The 26,455-nt window shown below is 42.3% G+C and overlaps 1 protein-coding gene across 1 annotated transcript; it reads left to right on the top strand.

The window, feature by feature from the left end:
* Positions 1-478: 478 nt before the first annotated feature.
* On the top strand, positions 479-24,872 carry ankrd52a (ankyrin repeat domain 52a). Its single transcript, XM_083770239.1, has 28 exons — positions 479-665; positions 1,209-1,292; positions 1,444-1,522; positions 1,713-1,783; positions 1,994-2,194; positions 2,312-2,399; positions 2,743-2,885; positions 3,178-3,390; positions 3,514-3,592; positions 3,687-3,801; positions 4,419-4,501; positions 4,623-4,740; positions 4,885-4,953; positions 5,101-5,241; positions 6,466-6,528; positions 7,171-7,282; positions 7,373-7,444; positions 7,595-7,796; positions 8,258-8,345; positions 8,459-8,576; positions 9,492-9,711; positions 9,818-9,905; positions 10,038-10,121; positions 11,299-11,444; positions 12,658-12,740; positions 13,278-13,360; positions 13,621-13,712; positions 14,319-24,872. Exons 1-28 carry the CDS (start codon positions 639-641, stop codon positions 14,594-14,596), a joined length of 3,240 nt encoding a protein of 1,079 aa, XP_083626365.1. The 5' UTR covers positions 479-638; the 3' UTR covers positions 14,597-24,872.
* Positions 24,873-26,455: the final 1,583 nt, after the last annotated feature.

The following is a 26,455-nucleotide window of genomic DNA, read 5'->3' as shown; positions in this document are numbered from 1 at the left end:
ACCTTTACACTTCCCCTTTTTCCATAATGTACACGTTTTCCCTTTGTCCCCGACCCCCCCCCCCCCCCCCCCTTTTTATTACGTTTTTTTTAAACTGTATAGGCTATGATGATTTCTTTTTTGTGTGGTAGTGTATATTTGTACGTCTTTAAATGTTCCGATGAATTGAAAATGGGGGACCCTGATGTAAAGTCAAGTTAGTGCTTTTTCTGGTTTTATCAGTTTTTTGTATTGACCTGTAGTTTCTTTTAAATGTACCCATTCTACAATAATGAGTCTGTGATGTGAATACAATTTTCAATCAAGCAATCCTCTAAATCGATTATTGGATTACAACCATAGAGTTATTCTAAAAGTTGCCACACGATGTCGCCAATTCACCGGACGAGAGGGAAAAACCAGCCCGCCACGCCTGCAGGCGGACCATTGTAGAGTCGTAGCCTGCGCATCATCATCAGACAGACATTGGATACGGACAACAACACTGACCAAGATCCCAGCAGAGCAGCACGGAATTCTACAGTGATTCAGTAATGGGTGTAGTCTGACAAAAGTGGATACACAGACAGCAGCGCGTCACAACATACCTCTCAGTTTGATCCTCATGAAGGAGCTCCGTCCTGGCTGAGTTTAGGGAGATGGGAGTACATAACATTACAGACCAGGTGGGTTGCTGCTTGCTTTTAGACTACTAGAGAATGCGCTCCATCACGTCAGGCGTAGACTATTTGCTGGCAAATAACTGCTCGCTTGCGTGAAATATCTATTTCGTATTTCTTTTGTCGGTACCCAAATCAGTGTCAAGCTTACGCGTACGAATATTTTGCATCGTGGAAACGTGTTATATTGCGACCGACGATGCTAGAACATTGTGTCTGTTCTAGCAGCAGCGGCGGCGTAGCGCAGGCCCTGGCCTGGGTCAGGGCCAGGATGATAGCAGATTATAGCCGGATCCATTCCACTGGCTGACGTAGTTTAGCTCGGCCCCCTGGTGTAGGCCTCAGCCCAGGGATCAGACTATTTGCTGGAAAGAGATAAGGACGCAATCGCAAAATGTAACTTGTTTTCGCATTTCGCGGCATACAGATGCCAAACGTCCAGCACAGACCCCCCGGTTTATATGAATTTATGAAGACGCAGCCGAACGGCGTCATTGCTGTACTTTAACGCAGCTAACATTAACATAGCCATCATCACTGTGTCTGCAGCCTCCACTGGTCCAGGCCATCTTCAATCGAAATGCTGAAGAAGTCCAATTATTATTGCACAAAAAGGAGGATGTCAATGCACTGGTATGTAATGTATGGAAATGCCGTAGCACTGTTGTTGTTATTTATTAGTTGGGAAATGTGATCACCACCAGTAAGAACGAACCTCATAACATTGGAGAGCTGCAAATAAAATGTCATGGGGTTGATCCATCGTAACGTTCCTTATTATCAGGACCAAGAGCGCCGTACGCCGCTTCATGCTGCTGCCTGTGTGGGTGACGTCCATATAATGGACCTTCTCATTGAATCAGGTATCTTATGTGAGCTGCATGCCTTCTGGTTGACTCATGTGTAAACAAACATGAGATCAGTACTCGCTATACCACATGTATTACTCCAATGAGTAATGGCACCTTTAAGTTTGCAGTGTTGTATGTTCTGTTGCTTATTTGCGAGTCTTCTTGCCAAGTTGCCATATTATGTGTTTACTCTGTCTGACAGGTGCCAGCGTAAATGCTAAAGACCATGTGTGGTTGACTCCGTTGCACAGGGCGGCTGCCTCCCGGAATGAAGTATGCTATGAATATCAGTCTTACATTCTCTTTAAAAAAAAATATCTAATAGTAGTTTTTTATGTGTAGATTGTGTTATCTATTCACAACAATAATGTGTTGACTGCATATATGCGTGAGTGCTGCACTGCAGGAAATGTGAAGGTGCCGTGCAGGTGTATACCTTTTTTTCCCCCTCAAGTCCCTTTTCTATTGCTTCTACCTCCCCAGAGGGCAGTGGGTCTGTTGCTGCGGCGTGGAGCAGAGGCAAATGCACGGGACAAGTTCTGGCAGACACCTCTGCATGTGGCTACTGCCAACCGCGCCACGCGCTGTGCAGAGGCACTGCTAACCCAGTTGAGCAACCTGAACATGGCAGATCGCACTGGTCGAACTGCCCTGCATCACGCTGCTCAGAGTGGGTTCCAGGAGGTGAGAAGACTTAAACCAGCGTTCAATTTGTCTTCACATGACATTTTTCCATTGGAATATAGAAACGTTTGTCCATCACGACTACAATGTCGTATTTATCATTCCTTTATGGTGTAGATGGTGAAGCTACTGCTGAATAAAGGGGCCAACCTGAGTGCCATTGACAAGAGGGAGAGACAGCCCATCCACTGTGCAGCCTACTTGGGTAAGCACCTTTCTTCTCTGTGGCATAGGATCCTTATTGAAATAGATTTCAATGAGGCCAATCCCTTGTTGCATTCCCGGCCGGCCAACCGGACAATTACTTTATTGTGATCCTTCTGTCTGTAAATCCTCTCTGATTTCTGTTGACTTCTTGCTCTGTGACGTCTGACAAGTAATACCCGTCTTAGTTGTTGCACATGTGTCACACATACGAAAATAGCAGATCTACAAGCTCACGCATTACAGTGCAGCTGCAGCATTTTATGAAGTGTAACTCCAGCTTAATATACTGTACATTTCTCACAGTTCTCAAAGAAGTGTGTGTGTGTTCTCATCTCCTGCAGGGCATGTGGAGGTCGTGAAGTTACTTGTTTCTCGCAGCGCTGACAAGAGCTGCAAGGACAAACAGGGCTACACGCCTCTCCATGCTGCGGCTGCCAGTGGTCACATCGAAATTGTCAAGTACCTCCTGAGGCTAGGGATAGAGGTGAGTGCTCATGTGGCCGATGCATGATTGACATTGTTATTGTTGGAATGAATTCTGTATCGATGTCTCTGACGGTGATCTTTCTAGCAAAGTTCTCAGCAGTCAGGCAGACAAAACGCAAAAGGAAGGGTTATGTCAAACTTGCACATGTCCTTGCGACTTATCTATTGGCCGAATTCCATTTAATGCCACAGGGATGCAATAGATCTAATGATTAAACACCCCCCACACACCATAACGAGGTACACGGATGTCATGTTCACTACTGTGTTTTTTTTTCCCCCCGTGTAAGATCGATGAGCCCAATGGCTTTGGGAACACGGCGCTGCACGTGGCCTGCTACATGGGGCAGGAGGCTGTGGCTACCGAGCTGGTCAACCATGGGGCTAACGTCAACCAGCCCAACCGCAGTGGCTACACCCCTCTGCACCTGGCTGCCGTCTCCACCAATGGTGCTCTCTGCCTGGAGCTATTGGTCAACAACGGGGCAGATGTCAACCAGCAGGTGAGCTGACTCACGTGATGGTAATTTGCCATGTTGATCTCTTAAAGGTCACTACCCTGTTAAATGTAACAATGCACCCGAGACTGATTTGTCCTTTTTTTTGTTTTTGTTTACCCTCCTCAGAGTAAAGAAGGGAAGAGCCCTTTGCACATGGCAGCCATTCATGGACGCTTCACACGCTCTCAGATCCTCATTCAAAATGGTAACCATGTGTACATGTATATGTTATTAGGCTTATCTTGCCTCTCAACCGGCTTTTTGATTGTCTCTGTGCTTCCTTGCTCTCTCTCCGCCAGGTGGGGAGATTGATTGTGTGGATAACTATGGCAATACCCCTCTCCACGTTGCTGCTAAGTACGGCCATGAGTTGCTGATCAGCACTCTGATGACCAACGGAGCAGACACAGCCAGGTGGGCACAGGGGCAGGAGGGCAGTGCGCTCCAGTTGCTTTCTTCCAAATGTTTATATTTTATCTATTTCTATTTCGAACCTTTCACATGTATAACAATACATAATACATTATACAGACACTTGAGTGACCCGAAAAGGTGTAGGCTGAAGCTAAAAGCTTGTAATTGCCTACCCTATTTGTTTATAAAAAAAAGAAATAATAATAATAGACCTGACAAAACTGTCGGACAGTAAACTAAGAAAATAACACAATAATAATAATAATAAAATAAGTAAAAAAGAAGAGTAACAGAAAACTCGAACCGCATACATTATTATTATTAGTTGTCAATATGGTTCTTCCAAATGTTTTCATATTGATAGAAAACGAGAGCTGACCGACTAAGGTCACATACAGTAAGGTTGATAGTCAGGTACACCATGGGAACAATATTCACTGTCATTGCTGGCAATGAATATTGGGCGTTCATCACTGAATTCAACATGATAACTGATGCGTTATTAGTTACTATGAAATGTATTGGTGTATATTCTTTACAGTGAACAGTTTAATTGCTTCAAGGTTCTGATAGATGACCTGGTTACAGTAACATTTGATTTATCTTCATCTCTACAGACGTGGGATCCACGGAATGTTTCCCTTGCACTTAGCTGTGCTCTACGGGTTTTCAGACTGTTGTCGCAAATTACTCTCTTCAGGTTTGTGACCCTGCTGCGATTGTGTGTTACAACAGTAATTCATTTGATCTGTCAGCTTCTGTACACTTGGACATAGTCTTCTCTCACACTCACAGTGGTCTTTCCCCCCCCCCACGTGCAGGTCAGCTGTATAGTATAGTTTCATCTATGAGTAAGGAGCATGTACTGTCAGCTGGGTTTGACATAAACACCCCTGACAACTTTGGAAGGACCTGTCTACACGCTGCTGCCTCTGGAGGGTGAGACACACACACACACACACACCCCCCAAATGACCTGTTAGACTGACCAAACAAGAACTCAAGTACCCAATATAGTCTGATAGAACGTGGTACTGATTTTAATTTTTAACAGAATTGCATCTTGTTTATATCTCTTTGCAGAAATGTTGAATGTCTGAACTTGCTCTTAAGTAGTGGTACCGACTTGAATAAGAGGGATAATATGGGAAGGTAAGTGGCCTGCTGTTTCAAGAGATTCTGACTCATGAGATATCTGTATTTTAGCCTAGCCTAATGACGCCCTTATATAAAAATAAAAAAAATTGTCTAAGTTCACTAGCATGTGTCTGAGGTCACTTTGTATTTTGTCCCCCGTAGGACACCGTTGCACTATACGGCTGCTAATGGGAGGTACCAGTGCACTGTGACCCTGGTGAGCGCTGGCGCTGAGGTCAATGAGCCTGACCAGACAGGCTGTACTCCCCTGCACTATTCTGCTGCCTCACAAGCCTTCTGCAGGTAGGCTCTCTCTCAGCACTCTGTGCTCACTCTGCCCCGCCCTCTCTGTGGTACACTCACACACGTAGTCAGGATGAACCCATTTAGGCCTGACGTCGAAATAAAAGAAAAATCTTCTAAATCCTCCAGTTTTCTGAAATAAATATTTTCACGATAAAAAGAAATAGCAGACCTACAAGCTCTGCGCTACGAGCTTGTATGTCTGCTATTTTTCAATAGCTAAATTAGAACATAATGTTTAAAACACCAAAAGGGGTTCCCACCTAAATGGGTTAAATCATAGTCTGAATAATGTATTAATTTCAGCACTGTAGTTTGAATGTCAATATCCACCAGCTATTACAAAGTTATATTATATATGATTACGTAACAACTTAGGCCATATCTTCTACTAGCTCAGCAGACATCTACTAGCTCACAATGCAAGCTATAGCTCAGTTGTTTTTTTGAGTGGTGCAACCACGTGCGTCTGAGCACGAAAACAGCATGGTTGTTTTTCACCACCTATGCGCAACCTAACACACACACGCACATATTAACTGTATATATAGTGATTTCGGGTGTGCCAGTACATTGACAGTACAGTAGAGGGTACAGTAGAGGGACCCCCACACGGTAACTTCTCAACCGTTTCGAACGACCCCCCGTTTTGGCATTGAACACAGACCATATAAACATTTCTGTTAATTCGTATTGAAAAAGCGGAAATGGATATGCTGTATGAATATGTATGAACCTTTTTCAATATAGAAACCTTAAAGTATTGCGATTATCTCTAATTGCATTTAGATGATTATGTAGTGATTGTGACAGGCCTACTACCACTGTGCATCAATTCAGATCATGAGGCTAATCTAATGAATGTAATTTGATTACATTAAGTGTTTACATGACTACATTTTTAGAAAGTTAAAGTGCAGGTCCAGTCCCTCGTGATGCTTCCAGTGTGGAATGTTGGTGTGCTAATATTGTCATAGTCGTCTGTGTACTGGTGGTGGTGGTGGTAGTATAGCAAAGAATGAAAAGTCATGATTTATGTGAGCAGTTTCTGCCAAACATACACTGGGTATAGAAGGAAAAAGGAAATACAAATTTACTTTTGTATTTAAAATAAATTATAATGTTCATCCCCCACTTGAAAGTTAATTATTGTAAATGTTGGTTCAACCAGGCTTTTGGGTAAACGGTCCTTTTTAGAAGAATGATTTTCCTTCCTTTTTGCAGAGCTGACCGTCATTTTTCTGGAAGCCATCAGAGTGATGAGGACGGAGCGAAAGAGTCATACTTGTGAGTTACTTTACTGTTACTTTGTTTGTTTTCTTCTGTCTTCATGTGATCCTCCGTGGTGCTTCCACCTTGGCCGGGCGCTCCAACAAACACAACTGGCCGTGTTCACCAGTGGGAGGGCACTATTTGTTAACCTTAGCTGTCGGGTGGAAAATAAGTGACTGGTGACTTCACTTGTATCAGCAGAGACGTGGTTCTCTGCAGCATTCCCCAAGCCCCAACCATTAGCCCATTCTGACCTGAGATCAGATTCATACGAGGTTTCCGCCGGACACACACTGGTCTGATTAAACCCATTCTGACCTGAGATCAGATTCTAAAAAATGTCAGTCGTTCTTTGATTTTTCAAAAATAGCAGACCTACAAGCTCGTATCGCGCCACTCGGTGGCGCGATATGAGCTTGTAGATCTGCTATTTTTAAATAGCTAAAGCATAACATGATGCTGACACCAAAATGGGTGCCCGGTCAGAATGGGTTAGGGAGGGGTCAGTAGTCGGTCACCACTGATACTACTTGGCTGAAAAAGATGGGAAATTCATTATCATGACGACTAATTTGGAGTGAAATCGTTATATTATTTGTACGAGCACCCTGTGTTCTTCTTTCCCTGTGCACTTACATTCATCGATTTTGTTAACAGTTGCTTGGAACACCTTCTGGATAATGGTGCCGATCCATCAATGGTCAACTCGAAGGGTTACAGTGCAGTTCACTATGCAGCTTACCACGGCAACAAACAGAACCTGGAGCTGGTGAGTTTCACCACTAAAACACGTGTGCACGCTTTGCTCGAGTCACAGCTCACTCATACTGAGATGTAATCTTTTTCTTTTCTTGTTTAGCTCCTGGAGATGTCATTTAACGCCCTAGGAGACATTGAGAGCAGTATCCCCGTCAGTCCGCTGCATCTCGCTGTGAGTCTGCGTTTATAGCGTCCGATACAAATCCTTTATGCTTTTGTAACTCAAGAGCGTGTAAGACATGGAGCAACATGGACCCCTTACAGGGTCTCCTCCTTAACAATTGTACAATCTCTGAGTTAAGACTATGCCATTCCCTCACAGGCTGATAAGGGCCACTGGCAGGCGCTGCGCGTGCTAACGGAGACCGCGGCCTACGTGGACGTGCAGGACGCCGCGGGCCGCTCCGTGCTCTACGTGGCGGCCCAGCGAGGCTACGTCCGCTGTGTGGAGGTCCTGCTGGCCCAGGGGGCGTCCTGTCTCCTCAATGACAACCGGCTCATGTGGACTCCTCTTCACGTCGCAGGTAAACTAAGGCTCTATGAATTCTGGATGAGACCGCCCGAGACCCGTAATTAGAACCACTGTGTCAAAACATAGCGGCTATTTCCCCCATATCTATGCAGTACAATCCTCCAGTGTTATGTCATATTTGTAATGCTCTCAGAGTTGGACAAAGATGGACAATTTTAATACGGAGGTGACGAGTGTCTTATTTCATGTTTTGGAGAAAATATTCTTGCACATTACAGTGGAAAATAAAATCAGAAATGTAAATCAAATGAAACGAGGATGTGCCTCCGTCACGGTTACCTGGAATCTACCCAAACGCATAGCTTTTATACATGACATTTCAAGTTTTTGTCTTCCATCCTGTGACTGTTTTTCCCATTCTTGTTTGTTTCTAGCGAAAACTATAATTACATCTTACATTTTGGGGTTTTGACAAACATGAAAAGGTCCTGGTATGTTTCTGTGTCTTTCCAGCTGCCAGTGGTCACACAGACTGCCTGCTCATGATGATTGAGAATGGAGAGGAGGGGGACCTCACCAATGTCACCGACACATTTGGCCAGTGAGTAGTTTTCTGTCAATGTTGATGGAAGTTTCCTGAAAATGAAGTGACCGTAACGTTTTTTTAATGATGGAAAAAAGGTTTATTTAAAAAGGTTTTCCTGTCTCCATCAGGACTCCATTGATGCTAGCTGTCTTGGGAGGTCACACTGACTGTGTCCATCTCCTGCTGGAGAAGGGAGCCTCACCAGATGCTAAGGACAAGAGGGGCAGCACCGCCCTGCACAGAGGGGTGAGTTTCAGAGCTACACCTCACTATTTATCATTCCAGCAGGGCCTCAATGTCTCGTACAAAGCTTAATTACAATTGTTATTATAATTAAGCCCTTATAAAGTGAGATATTATTTTGTATAAGCATGGGTGACAATTAAACTTCCACTGTTATACAAAGTGACTTAAGTTCAAGTAATTATAAGTGCAATGGTCAAAAGTTAGATATTATGTGGAACAAATATACAGGTCTTCCTTGAATGCTATTGTGTAGTATATAATAGATTTAGCAAATCGATCAATCAGAGGCATTCATCAAAATAATTATCAAATTTTAGTATTTCTTTATTATTTTATTTATTTTCAATTAAAGTTACACTACAGTATGTAACATTCATGTCCTCCACCGGCTATTTTGGAAAACAGTAAGTACGTTTGAATATGTTTTTGAATAGGCCAATACAATGTTTAGTCATACTGGTATTGGTGTCTGGGTAGCTCAGTTGGTAGAGCTCATGCCTTTGGACCACAAGGTCATGGGTTCGAAACCAGGCCTGCCAACTCGGCATATGAGTAGCAGGGCTTGAGTGCGGCAAGTCATGCGGTTCCACCTCTGCAATCCATCTCGCAGAGGTCTAGCGCATTGTAACCGGGATAGACTCTCGCATTCTCGACTGCTATCTAATTTAAAAAATGAATTAGAACACTAATCAAAAATCGATGTCGCATCCCAACTTTCCACATCAGTGTCTCCTGCCAGTACCTTCTTATAAGCTGTGATCTTCAGTATGAAATTGTATCGTTCCAATTTTATTATATGTGCAGCAGAAGCTGACACCAGTATGAAATTGAAATCGGCCCAGTTTACTTTACTTTATTTGTTTATTTTGACGGAACAAAGCATATTCATGAACATGGGTTGGGTTCCTACTCCAGGCGGTGTTGGGTCGCGATGACTGTGTGACGGCCTTGCTGGAGCACAAGGCGTCTGCTCTGTGTCGGGATGCCCAGGGTAGCTCCCCTCTGCACTACGCCGCCTCCAGAGGACACACGGAGATCCTGGCCAACATGGTACAGGCCGTCATGGCCAGTGACCCCCTAGACAAACTGCTGGACAACAAAGACTACACCCCGTTACACTGGGCCGCTTACAAAGGTTGTCCCAGGCTTGATTTGGACAATTGCATTCAGGCTCTTCTTACAATGCAATAAATGTGAATGTCACTTGTGCTTTTCTTATGCCTGTTTGACTTCTTTCGCAGGGCATGAAGACTGTTTGGAGGTTTTACTTGAACACAAAACACTTGTCCACGGGGAGGGCAACCCTTTCACCCCACTGCACTGTGCTCTGTGAGTACTTAAACCATATCGACTTCATTGACTGCGGCCCCCAAGAGCTCTATACTACATAGGTCCCTGTTGTTATGGGTTGTGAGCTTATTATTTTTGCAGAATAAACAACCTTAATCCTCTGCGTTGCAGGATGAACGGCCACTGCGGTGCTGCAGAGAGACTGCTAGAATCGGCGGGGGTCCACATGATAAACACCAGAGATGCCAAAGGAAGGTGAGTCTATGGAGTACCTTAGCCTCCTAAAGGCCTCACCGTGGGTTTGTTGGGCTTCCTCCTCACGGAAGACACAGCCTGGGGCGCCAACCCAAACTGCTCCCGGGTGCCGTCTACATTCCGGCTGCCACCCGTCTCTCCGGTGGTCACCAGACTATTCCTGGTTGTCACGTAGCCTATTCCTATGAGTCACTAGAACAACTGAAACAAAAATACATAACATGGATGCACCTGGGACGTATCCTCAGTGATGTATCCCTAAGGTCATCTGGGTTTCGGGTATCTCAACATCAAACCCCTCACTCAAGTGACCCGGCCGGGGGTGATCAAGTCCCGACTTACGTCCCAGTAACTACCCTCGATCAGTCCCATTAGGGAAAGACGGGGCCACACAATCCGATGCTCCGGAACTACTTTGCCAGAACTGGGAGTGAAAGGAACTGCCACGTGGACGGACTAGGCTCTGTGGGTTGACTCCTGTCCGGGCCTCTCCTACGTCTCACCAGGTCCATTCCTGTCCATTCCTGCTCTCACCAGGTCCAGGACCTGTGCGTTGCACCAGTCTCCCAGCACCAGGGCACGGTCAATGACCTTCCTCCTCCCCAGTGCATAAAAAAAGATCACTGATCCATAGCTTTTGCCCATTGAAATATTCAGTAATGTTTCCAGCACTTACTCTTGTGATCTTCATATTTCATATTTCTGCCACCTGGTGGATGCAAGTGCCAACGCTTAACTGTCGACCAAGATCTACTTGGTTTGGGTGTCCATTTTAGATGCTAAAATACTAGCGTCAATTCTAGCGAGCTAAAATGAGGCCATCCTTGCTCTAGAAAACGCCAATGTTCCAATCAGGATCACCGGATAATCAGAAGAGACCTCCGAACATCAGTGTTTTGTCAAAACCATGGAGACCATGGAGTTATTCAGCTTTTTAGTCAGCATGTATACAAGAAGTGAACGGCAGTGTGCGGTGCGGTCTAGGATCACTGAAGACGGAAAGGCCAAGCAAAAAAAAAAGAAATCAGCGATCCCGTTTGATATCAATAATAAAGACGGAGCGTTCCACCAGGAGAAGTTGCCGGTTGGATTCTAATTGGCGGAATGAAGTTTTTGTGTTAACAATACCTCCAGATGTTGTAATGCTGAGCTCATGAGTTGCCTGCGTTGCCCGCAGGACCCCGCTCCATGCGGCAGCGTTTGCTGAGGACGTGGCAGGACTTCAGCTGGTTCTTCGCCATGGAGCAGAGATCAATGCAGTGGACCAAAGTGGACGCTCTGCCCTAATGGTTGCAGCTGACAAGGGGCAGAGTGGCACCGTGGGTATGTCCACACAGAAATGGCACTGTTTCGTATAGACTAATTAATAAACGGGTCTCATGGTCGCAGCAAACGTATTTCCTGTAGACGGAGACGACATACTCTTCGACTACATTGAATGGTAGAGTGACTGATGTTGGTCTGCTCAAACGTTACTCTTTTACCTGCTTTTTACTAATACTAACTTTACAAAGATGCCCAGAACATCGGGATGAACCTGTGTAGTTTAATGGCTGCTCCAACAGTAGTGGCAACATTCAACTTTGGAGAGAAACGGAATGTCAAAAAATACACCGCTGTGGCTGAGACCAGAGCCATAGAGTAATGGTTGAGACGGAGCAGTGAAAGGTCCTGAAAGATACATAACGTCAGTCTTAACCAATGCCCTAGCCGCAATTTGCAACTCTAGATTTTTTTTATAATGGGATGAATCTAGAGTTGCAATACCCTCCATTGACTCCCCATTCATCCAATTTGCATTTGCAATCTGCTTGTATTAAACGACATTAAACTCACAAACATTGCAGCTGTAGGCAAAGCTTGAATTATCCTCTTTCAATCTGCCAAGCTTTTGTTTAATAAAAATCCACCGTAGACATGTTATGAGCTACTTTCTGTCAAGAAATTCTTCTCACTTCTCAAAGTGTTGGAGTTTGGAGTTCATTTTTATTAACGGGTCGCGCTGCTGCAGGTGGTACGCAGGGCCGTTCAGTGACTTCGATGAGTGCTTCGTCTCAACCATTACTCTATGGCTCTGGTCTCAGCCACCGCGTTGTACTTTTTGACATTCCAAAGTTGAATGTTGCCACTACTGTTGGAGCAGCTATAAACTACACAGGTTCATCGCGATGTTCTGGGCATCTTTGTAAAGTTAGTGTTAGTAAAAAGCAGGTAAAAGAGTAACGTTTGAGCAGACTAACATCAGTCACTCTACCATGCATTGTAGTAGAAGACCTGTGAGTTGCTGCGACCATGAGACCCGTTTCTGAATTTGTCTATGAAGCTGTGATTGGTCTCCTTTTGAGGGGGCAGATACCTGCATAAATACACACATGCATCAGTCAAACCTGCACTAAATTCACATCTTCATCAAGACACGCATGGATGCATAGGCACTAAATCTAGCCCAGTTGTCGGTGAGCTAATAGAACCGTTGTGGATGCTGTGGTCAAGTGTAGGGTTGCAGGAGATAACATGTCTTTGTGTTGCTACCCAGCCATCTTACTTCACCGGGCCAAAGCTGACCTGACACTGCTGGACGACAACAAGAACACTGCCCTTCACCTGGCCTGCAGCAAGGTTATCATCATATGCATCACTGTTGTTCACCCCCCCAGTGATGTAAATAGGTTTTCAATGTAATAAGTCCCGGGATGCAGGCATGGTCTTTTAGATGGGTCCCAGGGACATTTGATGAGTCCCACTTCAGCGACGTTAAGAGTCATATTTTGTTATTTTTTTTTACAAATTGCAGCATTTAACTCTCATTTCATTTTATATGGTTATAATGTGGTTATATTCATGTAGAGAACAGAAGAAGACATGATTTTGTGTATTTTTACTGTACATGCTGAGTACAGTAGTGCATCCCGTTGTTTGTTTTATTGCGTCCCTTAACTATAAGCTGTGTTTTGGGATGCAAAATGCACCCTATTTTAATCTCTGCCCCCCTACGAAAAGCTAAACACCAGCAGGAAACTGAGCAAAACATTTAGTTTCTTCTTGACGACCAAGTAGACGTAATGGAATCCAGAATGCTCATTTTCTCAGGAATGGAAACCAACATCAATTAATGTTTGTTGTTTTGATTTTGTCTGTTTTTGATTTGTTTTCTAGGCCCATGAGATGTGTGCCCTGCTTATTTTGGGAGAGATCCACAATCCAACTCTCATTAATGCCACCAACAGTACACTGCAAATGTGAGCACCTACTAATATTATCTAAAAGTCTAAAACTATGAAATTGCCAGATTATTTGTTGGGCTTATATTTTTCTTTGATTACATTATTTTTAGAACCTGGGAATGTGTGTTTTTATTTTGGAGATGTTGATGTTGAAAATGTGTAAAGAAAAGAAAAAGAGATTTAGGTATTCCATCGCACCTAGCAGCTGGATGTTGGATTTTCACCGCAGTGGCAGAATGTTGACCCTGATCCATGTCTCTGATGTGTTCCTGCAGGCCCCTTCACCTTGCAGCACGCAACGGCCTGGCTACTGTGGTCCAGGCCCTGCTGAGCAGAGGAGCCACCGTGCTGGCTGTGGACGAGGAAGGTGATGAACCCACACATCCTGCCTCCTCCATTCTGTTTTCCTGCTCCAGTCATTCACTCTCGCCACAGCTGTAGTATTTAGTTACATCAGCATGATAGTAGATTACCACATACTTTTTGTAAACACTCCCGACCTTGTAAACGGGTGCACGTGAGCTTGTAGAGCTTCTATTTTTGGATAATGTCCCCCCCCCCCCCCCCAGATCATGGATGCTGCGGTTCAAGTTGTTCAAGTTTATTGTGGGATGTGTGCGCATTTTGTGTCACACCTTAACCCATTCTGACCGGGCACCCATTTTGGTGTTGGCATCATGTCGTGCTTTAGCTATTGAAAAATAGCAGATCTACAAGCTCATATCGCGCCACCGAGTGGCGCGATACGAGCTTGTAGGTCTGCCATTTTTGAAAAATCGAAGAACGACTGACATTTTTAGAATCTGATCTCAGGTCAGAATGGGTCAATCAGACCAGTGTGTGTCCAGTGGAAACCTCGTATGAATCTGATCTCAGGTCAGAATGGATTAAAATCTTGCTTGTGGAAAAACCGCTGATTGGCTGATTTGTGTTTGTTGTTTGTTGTTTTTGTTGCCGCGTGCTGTTGTGACAGGCCACACCCCAGCCCTGGCCTGTGCCCCCAACAAGGACGTGGCTGACTGCCTGGCTCTGATCCTCTCCACCATGAAGCCTTTCCCCCAGCGGGGGGACCCTTCCTCCTGCTCCTGCTCGTCGCCCAGCGTCTCCCCCTCCCCGGGCCTCAACCTGCTGAAGCACTGCGGCATCACGGCCGCCTGCGTGCCGCTGATGCCCAACGGCAGCCTCCACAACGGCTACGTCAAGGACCGCCACGGAGCGCCGGTCGGCCTGGATGGGTGTCTGTCTGAGTGAGGCCGTCCCCCCCCCCGACCCCCGTCCCAGCCCCCTGTCCACCCCACCCCCAACAGTCAGCTGCTATCACCGTCACCACCACCAGGGGGCGACTCCCTTTAACACAGCCCAGAGGACCAGGAGAGCACCCACCCCCACCTGTCTGTTCTCTATGTATGTATGTATGTGTGTATGTGTTTGTATGTGCGCGCGTGTGAGTGTTTGGTCTTCTCTTGAGGTGCAGTCAAACCTAATATGCAATTAGATCCCATTCCTCCATGTCCCCAGTAGTGCTCGATACTTAAGAGTCTGATTTGCTCTACAAGGTCACTCAAAATGAGCTGTGGCGGCCTGAAACAGCCTGGCAATCTGGCCATTCCCCCCGAATCATTAAGCCCTTTAAAATCACGTTGGCATAATTATATAACTGACAACTAATAGCATGGAGACCTGTATATCCTTGTCTGTCATTTGTTCCATATCGTTCAAGTATTTAAAGTCATATCATCTTGGATCAGACTTTGTGACCTTGTAGAGGAATGCATAGCCTCCCCAAAAAGAATGATCAAAGAGGTTTTCTTTTCTTTTTCTTTTTGTCCATTAGCCTAGATTTTTATGAAGGAACCATACAAGGGAAAAGTACAAATTTGTTTGAGAGTGCAATGCCAGTGTACTACAGTACAATTTCTAAATTTGGAAAAGGGTCATAAAGAGGTTATTTCCGTAGTATACTTTTAATGTACGGCCTAGAAAAGCGCTTTTTTTCCACAGAAGAGAATTCGTTAATGCTGCTGAATACGTAACGCTGGTCTCCTTCCAAAGGAGATCCATGTTTGGGGTCGGCATTCTAACATCGATTTTGTTCTCAGTGCTGACTCTTCATAACGAAAAAAAAAAAAAGAAGCTACATAAGTGTTTGTTAAGCTAGAATGTTTCTAAGCATATACGTTATGACCAAAGTTGATCAACACTACTATGGCTATAAATTATTTATTTGAGATGAACTGTACTGTACAGAGAAAGACAATAGATCTTTGATATACCTCGTCAACTCGTTTAGCAGCTGCTTCATCTTCACCCAGGGTCCGTAGGCCTAACGTTCTCTCCGTAGGACAAGAGAACTACTGTAGGATAGTGACTGACTGAGGCCTTGTTTATCTCTTAGATGAAGAGGCTTTACTAGTAATATCTGCCAACAACACCTCATCCAAACGTCATATATCTGAGCACATAAATGAACAAGCCATTTCAATTTATTTCCCATCTCTTGACTTAATGAACAGTATTTTTATTTTTCCATTATTAGATGTCATAATTAGAATGGCCTAAATATCGAAAGAGAGCAATCAAGTTCTTTTTTTTTTAAAGTCTCTTAAAACGTCTTTGTTGTCTGTAGTTGAACCAAGTGTCAGCGTTTTTGACTTTAACAAGCTCATACTTAATGCCGTGTTTGGAGCCGGTGATCTAATTTTCTCCATCTAATAGCTTGTATCTTGACTTCTCTGGTGGTCAGCTCTGATAGAATTGACAAGATGGAGAGTTATTTTTGGTTTGGCAGTTTTCAAGCAATATTTTCTTTTTGGCCTTTTTTGATTTTAGCGTTATTATATAGACAATCACTGTCACAAGGGCTTTTGTTTCCCTGGAATGTTTTTGATTATTTAATTTTTTTTTTGTCAGTTCATAAAAAAACTGATCTAAAGACTAAACGAATGGCTCTGTGCAGCGGGCATTTTACTGTCAGTGTCAATACAAATGCACTGGATCACCTTCATGGCATCTCATGAAATGCCTTTTGATCCCTGCCTTCTGTAACGCATCATCATTTCAGTTGGAATGCTTTATAGCAGAGTATGACCAGTCCTGAGACTTTTAGTTAGCTTTGATTCCTTTATGTCTTTCAACTATTCGATAGCCTAGCGACAGCTTTGAACACGGTTGAACCAGAGTTTTCCAGTGGAAAAATAAATAAATAAATGCAATGTTATGTGTCCTGGTGTCATAAGAGACCAGAGTGAATTTCTAACCCTCAACTAAAAATGAATATAGGGCTAAGAGAAAACTTGAGAGAGAAATTTGGTGACGCTCCACTATGGCCAATACCGGTTTTCTTTTTTTATTTATTTCAGGAATAGCAAAAATCCAAATAATTGTTTCATTGGCGTTCCTTTTGTCGTCGCCTCACCTGATGTTTGGTACTAACATACTAAAGATGATTGTATTAGACCACTAGAGCTTTTTATGACTTGGACATTATTCCTAGCCATTCTGCGCTTTGTTGCCATCTATTGGTGCGTTCATAACAACAGTTTTAAGGATCATTGTCACTGACTAGATATTTCATATCAACTCATGACAAAATGGCACAATTACATGCGTTAGTTGGAGTTTGACTGGATTAGAGTTAGAGAGGAGGAACTAGACTGTCATGAAAATACTGCAAACAGTCTTTCATGTTGTACTTTACTGGATACTCTTAAGATTGGCATTAACTCCATTTCAGAGCAGTGAAATAACAGTTTAGTGTTTTTCAGAAAGTTAAAATTTCTAGTTCACGATTTCAAATGATCACGAAACTTGACTGAAATGAAATGGACTTATTTGACCCCATTCCCCTTCCCAACCTTTGTTCTCTGGGTCAAATTGGTTTGTGGAACAAAGGGATTTCTAATGTTTTATATGATCTGTGTAGGAATAGATACATTTTTGTAGTCTCAGGATCTGTGTTAATGCAGCAGACAAAACTCATTTATCAAATCAGAAATATTAATGGAAAAAAATATTTAGTCTTTTTTATGGGATGGTCCATGATATATAGTTTCTTGATCCTACAGCACTTAATTAGATAGTCAAGCACGCACTTTAGTACATTCAGGTCCTAAGTGTGTAAAATGGAGCAAATGTATGTATGTACTTATGTTTACATGCATGAGTTTTTTCAGCCGAATAGCGGAAGAGAGATTTGCGAAAGACAAGCAAAGGCTGCAACTAAACTGTATACTGACAATGCATCATTGACAAAACAGAAGTGTCATCTCTAAGCACTTGGGGAGCTGTAGCAAGCACCCAGACATTTTGTTTTGTTTTTCTGGGGCGACTAGTCTAACAATGTCACTAGGTCACATTACCCAACCTCCTATTATAAAGGCAGGCACTGACTTTAGGCAGCGGCAAAGTGGTGAAAGTCATACAACACCTCAGGCTCTTCCAAAAAATAATTTAAAAGAAATGGCCTACATATTTCCTCTGCCGTCAGCTGTTCGCGGACAGGTCGGAATGGGCAGAGATCTTGCTCTTGTGATGTCCATGTATGGCCAGTAAATGGAGCCATTGCCCCCCTGCAAATATACAAATTGTAACCGAACTTTTTTGTGTCACAGTATTCTTATGTGCTTTTCTTTGTGTGTACCAATGGTAGATGAGTACTTGTGCATGGAGGTAGATCGCAGTTTTGTTGTAAAAATGGATCAAACAAAAGGAGCATATACAGTATATCCAGAGTCAGTAATGAAAAGCAGTGAACGGTCCAATTGTAGCAATAGAGAGAGTGTGTAATCGTGTGCAGCACAAATATTGCACTGCCATCCATTTAGGCCAATTCAGTAAATCATAGCATAGATGCCAATGGAAGATTTAAATGCGGGTTAGATGTGTGAATCTTTGGTCACAAATGAGGCCTATTTTGCCAAAATTTGTTAAGGGGGATGATCCCCCTTAGTAAAGCAGCAATGGATTTATGCATATGTTCAAGCAGTTTACAGTCTGACCTTCAAATCTGAGCCATGAATTTACTGACTGAAATGAATGTAGGGTCAGTTTAGAGCAGGACAATTTGCTTTCTCCTGACTTTAAAAATATTGCTCTTCATTTGTGTTGTGTAGATGTAATTATACAGGTAGCATGGAAAAGGAAAAACCTATAATTATCTTGCATATTAGTTGTGTATTAGTCTTCCTGCGATTAGGGTCTGGGTAGGTTTTGGCATTTCTGTTGAGAGTATAGGCCAACTGTTGTGTAATATTAACTAATTTCTTTACCCCTCTGTTTTGTGTGAAACGTAGCCTACAAGGTAAACCGATGACAGGAGGTCAGATAAATATAGTAAAGTTTGTGTTCATCCATTCCATTGAGATTGCCTTACAGTTCGGAAAACAAGATATAAAAAAAGGACTACAGTAGATGCCATCACACACATTTTATAGCCTATATTTGACAAAAATGCACCTAAGCTACACCCATCTAGTGCCATAGAAACCTTTATTTGCCTTTAGACATAAAACATTAACTTGGTCAGTAACTTAAGTAGATAGTCAGGATTATTTTGTGTTTGGAGCTGCATGTCCTTTATTGCCGGGTATAACGGTAATAAACTAAGTTTAAAAAAAGGAAATAAAATCTAAGAAGACATTTGCATGGGATAGTAGTCATTTAGCGCAAGTATTCTGTTAAGATTTAATGTTACTATAAAGCTGTTTTATAATTGGACCTTTCAGAGAAATATAGTCAGTCCTTTTGGTATTGGCAAAGCAATCCCTAGGGTTGTTTGTATAACAATGTGGTTTATAATGTGTGTTACCAGGGGAGAAAAATATAATTTTAGATGTCCACTAAAGCATGGTGTAAATGAAATTGAGTTGCCTCAATGGATGTCTCGGTTCTTACTTGAAATAATGCTCATAAATGGCAAATTTCAATTCAACTCTTTGATCCACTGTTGAGCCTTTTGCCTTAAAAGCTTAAACGGAAGTGATATCTGGCAGTACCTGATAAGTTGCATCACCCCCAGAGTTATGCTACTTTGTTGGATTGCTAAATTCTTGGCTAATTTTGATCTAATGCTTAATTTATGCTTGTATGACTGTTGCATGCGGAAAAGCTAATCTATAAGATCACAATTTGGCGAATCTGCAACGCGTTGCAAGCTTATAGATCAGCTATTTTCGGTGAGCAACACCTTTGTGTGACAAAGTATAAATCAGAATATAGAGGCATCTGTGGGTGTCATAAAGCACACAAATCAATGAGGTAGCACATAGCTCAAGGTTGCCATGGTTGCAGAGATTGTTCTGAGAGGTTTAGGATTAGGATATTGCCATATTTGCCACTGTGAAAGAATCGGTCATAATTCACTGATAAACAATCAAACTTTGGTCTGTCCAGAGCCAAATAATACAGAATAAAAGTGGAGTACCTCTGAGAAATTAAATTGAGTGAGGACATTTGTATGGCTATGTTAACAAAGAATTAATTCTTTGATCCATCTTGTAAAGGGTAGCGTAATTGCTTAAACCAGCCTAAACCAGAAATGTATCTACGCAGAAGTGTTAGATTAGTGTCGGCAGATGTCTAATGTTTCCTACCTTACAAAGGGGGCAGTTTAATGCACCTTGCGTTTTTATTGGACCTGCGGTTTTACCTCATCAGTGATCTTTGTGTGACGACGCTGACATCGATTCTCTGTGATTTATTTTATTATTATTTTCCCGTTTTGTCTTCTCCTGATGCCAGTAGTTTTAGATTTCTCTACTAGTGTGCGTGAGTGTTTTTTCTGTAGATGCATGTTGCACAAGTCCCCTGTTTAATATTGAAGAGAATAGTAATCCTTTTTTTTTTACTTTTCTTTTAACACATTTCGTGTCTTTGTGTCACGGTGAAATCCGGTGTAAATTTAATTTAGCTGTAAAATTGAGCCTTTCAGGTCATTTTTGACACTACAAGTTAAATGAGCACTACGGATTGTACTGTGTATACGAAGCAGATGAGTGTAAATCCAGGGCAAAGTCATAATGATTAGGGTACAGCCCAGTGTAAAGAGGGAGATGATGGTAGCTATGTAACCTTACCTCTACACGTTAACCCATTTTGGGCCGGGAACCCCTTTTGGTGTTGGCATTATGCTATGCTTTAGCTATTGAAAAATAGCAGATCTACAAGCTCATAGCGCGCCACCGAGTGGCGCGCCACGAGCTTGTAGGTCTGCTATTTTTGAAGAATCGTGAAAAGTGACATGAAAGTGTTTGAGAACGACTGACATAGAAAAACAGCTTTTTCAAGAAAACAGTCAGGATTTAGAAGACATTTGCAGAATCGTTCCCAGGTCAAAATGGGTTAAGTAAAACATTTTTACTGTACGGCTAACGCTAGTTTGACCGCCTTTCCCCACCCACATCCATGTTTATTCACCAACCCGCCCACCAGTAGAACCAGTGTGATATCCAGCGCAGTGGTGGCATATGGTGCCTTTTATTTGTTACTACCGAAAGGTACGGTCTTCCATTTGTTCTTCCCGGAAGCCTTATAATGGGAAACAAATATATACACACAATGAACGTACAAGACTACAGTTGACAGGCTCATATTCCCTCTGAACTCGACTCGACGCGACATGAGTCCGAAGAGCCTAAATAATTCCCTCTTGTAATAGTCTGCATTTCCAATGGGTTGGCCTGTGGTGGCCGAGTGCTCCGTTAGGGTGGCAAAATGAAGGGCATGTTACCCTGATGTGATTTTTGGGCACATCAAACATTGGAAGAGTGAGGGATTTAATAGTGTACAAAAAGCACAAATCCAAAGATGGCACCTCGAGGCTAAGCCAAGCTCCTAAAAACCATGGAGTTTTAAGGAGCCTTGTGTGAAGTCTTGGCATGCAGGGGAAGAAAGGCATGAGACTTGTGTGAAGTGAGGGAAGACGAGATTAGATTGTCGCAACACATGAACTGTAGAAAGACAATTGTCTCACACCAGAGCATATGAATTCTGATTGTTCTCAACTCTTTTTGGTAGTCAAAAGACAGATTTATCAACGCAGTCCCGAGTTGTCACATGGTACATTCATACAAGATACAAGTGATTATGTTTAGGATAACTGTTTGTCGTGACTGTGTTGCAAATTGATTGTGGAGATTGTTTTGTGTTATTAGGGTAGACTGATTAAACTAAAGTAGGGTTGCAGTAGTTAGCTGTGTGCAGTGTTAATAACAGTGTGATCATACTCTAGAAGTAGTGTAACATTTGTTGTCTTCTTACGGCATTATTTAGGCATGAATCATCTTTATCGCTGACCTCGTTTTTAAATAGACAAAAGATAAAAGTGCAATAACCTTTTGTTTATCATTGCTTCCTCAGTTGGAAAAGTTAAACTCAATATTTAATATGCCCTTATTTGTTAACACCAAAAGTCACTCTCCTGTAGAAAATTGGGGATTCAAAACAATCCTTGTGTTTGCGTTCAGAGAAGTGACGTTTGATAGTGGAGTGTGTGATATTACATTATTAAAACTGTGATCGATATTCAACTATTAACGCTGCCTGCTCAGAGAAAGGACTGTGCACAAGTTGAAGATAGATTTTGAGTAGGCCGCGTGTTTTATTTTAATAAATGGGCTTTGATGGTATTGTATTATGGACTTAGACCTAATTCCTTGAATCTGGTTAATAGCTGATAGACATGTTCATTTGCATGTGTAGATGTATATGCATCCTTTTCCTCCTTGAATGAAATGTTTTCTCAAATATTTTAGACCTGCTGTCAGTGAAGTATGCGGATAAAAGGAATTATGAAATGCCTTATAATATATTTGTTTTCGTTGTTGAGCATTAAGGGTTCCTATGTATCCCTCCCTTTTTAGTGTGTAGCCTAAAGCTTGTACAGTTAAGAAACTCATGAGATTTATATCTACTGTATAGCCTATGTGTTCTCAGAATCTGTTACTTGGAGGTCCTGTGATTGTGGTTTTAGAGTAACATTCCCCTTGAAAGTGCCGTTTGTTTTCACCAGCAGAGGACATGTCTGGGAAAGAAAAAACTAAAACATATATTTGCAAGGAGTAAAAAAACTACAAAGAAAAAGAAAAAAAAACAGAAACCCTGAAATGTTCAAAACATGTTTCCCCCAATGTATATCCCTAGACCCTCTGAGCTGAATGACACCCAGGTGTTTATTCAGGTGAACTAAGGCAGCAATCTTCTGACGGAGCACCTTATTGACTTGCTCTTTCTGTGAACCCACAGTGGAAGTAGTCTCACACCAAGCTTGATCATACTCAAGCAGAGCCATATCAGACAAAATGTCACTAAAGGCTGTTTTATACTTGTTTTGGACTCTGGTGGTCTTTCAATTATAGAACAGCCTTTAGGAGCCCCCTTGAATGTGCTATTAGGAATAGCTTACTGTAGGAAAGGATGTATACTGCATGTTCTGACATTATGTAGTACCCTAGCTGTTTTTCTTTCTGTTTATTCCGCTTCACCATTGATGTTGATCCCTTATTGCGACTCAAAGCTATTAACAATCCTATTACAACTGGACTGAAACAGGCATAAGTCTGCCACTGAGGCAGTCTTACTTCATGACAGATTTTGGAAGAAAAAAACGATAGATATTTGTTGCCTGTTTTACATTGAGTGGCTTATCTGGGGAATAATACCAAGGAGCCCTTTATATGAGTAGAAGGACTCTGGATCAGGGCATATGATGAGTTACAATCAAATAATTTCTTGGTGCACCTTCACAAAAAGTTGGCTTGTCGACCCAACATTCCAAAGTTGTTATGTTTTAAGTTTTGTTTTCACAATCTTGGCCCATTGGTTTTAGAAACCCCTTTTGCTTTGCTGGTAGTGAATGGAGTGGGCATATGTTCGTTAATGACAGGGTTCCCTATTTAGCCTAACGCTAATTACCTCATTTACAAATCTGCAAATATACTAGTCTACTGTGTGTAAAGGAGTCGATGCCATCACCAGCAACATGGTCTGTAGACCTGTGATGACGACAGGACCAAGGAACTTACTCTAATTAAGTTAGCCCATTTAAATCATGATCAGTTCTAAGGATGCAGGCAAATGACTCAAATCGATTCAAATTCTGTAAGGCCGACGACAGCACCCTGTAATATTTCTTGGATACTGCAGCTAAGCACCCCAGTTTGGCATCCTAGTCTTCTGGGTCAGGACAATGTGTGAAAGCCACATAGGAAGTGTCTGTCTGGTGCGTTTTCTTCCTGACCTATTAACGTTTTGTTCGATGTAACCATAATTATTCTCAACAGTTGACCAGGATAGAGACTGTATGTGCTTGGGTGCATTCAAGAAGTCCAGGCTAAAAGGCTCATTTGTTGTCGTTTCACAAAGTATGACTTAAGCCTTAAGCCTGATGCATAGGTGAATTATTTATATAAACGATCATGTTAGCATCACTTGCTGTTTTCAGTAGCATTTTTTCCTACCTCCTTGTTTTGCAGCCTTGTGTATTGTTTGTCTCCACCTGTTTTTGACTTAAAGCAAATCTATTCACCGTGTGGGAATACAGTTCTATCATAAGCAATGGTAGTTACACATAATGAAGTGTGCTTGGTTGTGCTGTATGTTGTGTATATGTCTATTTGACGTGGAGAAAAAAAAAATATTTATGAAAAGCATTTATACAACAGAAATACCACTGGAATGTGAAGCCAGACAATGCTATGATGCAGATTCTGATGATAGTCTCTCCCCTTTAACATTCGGTAATGCATGGCCACAAGAACCATCTTTTGAAAATAACTACTTTTACTTTTATTTAAACTACCATCTGTTTAGAATTCCTCTTGTGCATATGCTGTGTGTGTATACTGACTGAATACAGTGCGTGTGTGTATATGTATGTATATATGTATATATCTATATATATATATATATATATATCTCACGTATACCACCCTACAGCGTACTAGGACGTTTACAGCTTCATGTTTTCTGGCTTAGCCATTCGCCCTGCAGCTGTACCACAGGTTGTCGTGCGGTAAATACGTGAGGTAGATTTCCCTATCCTGTATGAGGGTGAGTCCCCTGACCCTCAAGCCGTATGCCTTCGAAAGTCATCCGTCTACTCCAAACCAAATTCTGCTATATAGGTGTCTGCCCCCCTCCCCCCCCCCCCATCGCTCAAGGGGTACAGGACATGGGTGAAAGGCTTGAGGTTTTTTGATCAGGCAATGCCCACACACCACCTCTAGGACAGGACCCCACTGTTTCTCCTTCACCCACTAGCTCACCTAAACGTCAAGCCATTCATTTATTATTCTTTTTTTTTTCTTCTTTTCTTTTTTCCCAACAATGCAATCCTGAAAGCACTTTGCCTTGTTATTCCTTTGTGTGAACACGTGAATGATAATTTGTTACAAAAATGTTAAATATGTATAAGATCATTCACTGTTTTGGAAAAACCCGCATCTGTCTTTCTGACATTAAAAGAAAAAAAAAGAGAATTTAGTGACATGAAAAACCTGAATCTATTTTATAAAATGTTTGCTGCAGCCAATTGGTCTTGTCATTCAGTATTGTGGCTTAGGGTTGTTTGTGTTCAATAAAGTGCTATTGCTAAATATCTACAGTGTTTTGAGTAATTTCTTATCAATGCGCCACTGTAGTTTCACATACTTTGTTAATGAATATATGGGACCAGGAAGAACAACGCAATGATAAAATGGTCCAGCATGATTGCATTGAATCCAGGTTGATCTTTGGAGGGACTTGTTTTGAACAATGCAGATTTTTAGTAAGATATTGGGAGACGGCATTAGTGAGTCTGCTCACACAAACGCAATGTCAATTTGATTTGGAACTCAATACTCACAAAAAAGACAATGTATTGCATTTTACAGTAAGAAAAGATTAAATTGCATTTGAAAGAAATTCCCGGTCTATGACCAATGGGAAAAGGGTGGGATATATTCCTCAGCCTAGTAGAAAAGTGCGTGAAGGATTTCGGGTAAATTGCACGCTGCATTCATGATTTGAGGCTTTTTGTTCAAAACGGGGCAATCCTGCAAACTTTGAAAGCCAATGCTAGCCAATTACGATGGAATATGAAATATCAGACAGATCCGTCTTGAGCACATGGCTATAGAGATACTGTGTAATGATTTGTGGGATTTTGGACAAAATCTGGTGGAGTAATATAAAATGTGTTTTACAAAAGTCGGCCTCCTGGTGGCGCTATAACAGGCCGTTCTGAAAAATGTGGCCAGAGGTTCATCGTTGGCATCTAGGGAGTGTGTGTGCAAAGTTTGGCATCGACCGGGTTAACGGGGCTGGAGATTAGCTGGTAACAGACGGACAGACGCAACACACGGACGGACGGAATGCAAAACATACTCTCTCCCCATGCCCCAGGCCAGGTGGAGACAATTATAGGGGAAAATATAGCTGCAAGCAGCGATAAGGCGGGACCAAGAAAGAAGACAATACGGAATAAGAACAATATGCACAAATATAAGACTGACAAGCTGAGTTGGCGGTATCTGGATTTGAACACAACCTTGTGGTCGAAGGGTGAGAGCTCTACTGACTGAGCTACACAGAGACAAGCAGTGACTACAATGTAAACAGGAAAATCATTCCTGTGTTTGATAGTCATGTGTGTCCTCGTTTTGGGCATGTCATCCATTACTACAGTGCGTTCGCTGTTCATGTTTTCACGTACAAAGTTCTCTTGAACTGGAATTTCAGATAATGGTCCATAGATTGTGTGTAGAACTGCTATTTTTGGTGGAAGAAGGAGAAGGAGAAGAAGGGAAAAAAAACAATAAGTGACAAAAGTCACTTAGTGACTTCTTGGTCCCTTAAAGACAGATCTACAAGCTCACAACACATCGCATTGTGACTTTTCACTAATTTGGTTCCCGGGCCGGGGAGACATCAAATTTCTCTTTTGGGTCTCCAGCTAAATAAAAACGTTTGGGAACCACTGCTCTAGACTCTAGAGCACTGTTTCTCAACAATCTCAACATCATCTTTGCATAGACTTATCTGTGATGTTAGGTCAAGAGGTTTTGTTTCCGTATTGTATGATTATTTATTAGAATCTAGTTATGGGACCTTGCTTGTCGATACTGTATGGAG

The sequence above is a fragment of the Protomyctophum parallelum genome (genome assembly GCF_964188405.1).
Source record: "Protomyctophum parallelum genome assembly, chromosome: 7".
NCBI lineage: Eukaryota > Metazoa > Chordata > Actinopteri > Myctophiformes > Myctophidae > Protomyctophum > Protomyctophum parallelum.
The sequence above is the reverse complement of the archived record's forward strand: the minus strand, read 5'-3'. Positions and strand labels throughout refer to the sequence as shown.

Excerpts from the sequence above, each read along its gene's own strand:
- ankrd52a (XM_083770239.1), top strand. The coding sequence starts at position 639 with ATGGGAGTACATAACATTACAGACCAG. Across the intron at positions 4,954-5,100 it reads AAGAGGGATAATATGGGAAG|GACACCGTTGCACTATACGG; the intron begins GTAAGTGGCCTG and ends TGTCCCCCGTAG. Across the intron at positions 12,741-13,277 it reads TTCACCTGGCCTGCAGCAAG|GCCCATGAGATGTGTGCCCT; the intron begins GTTATCATCATA and ends TTTGTTTTCTAG.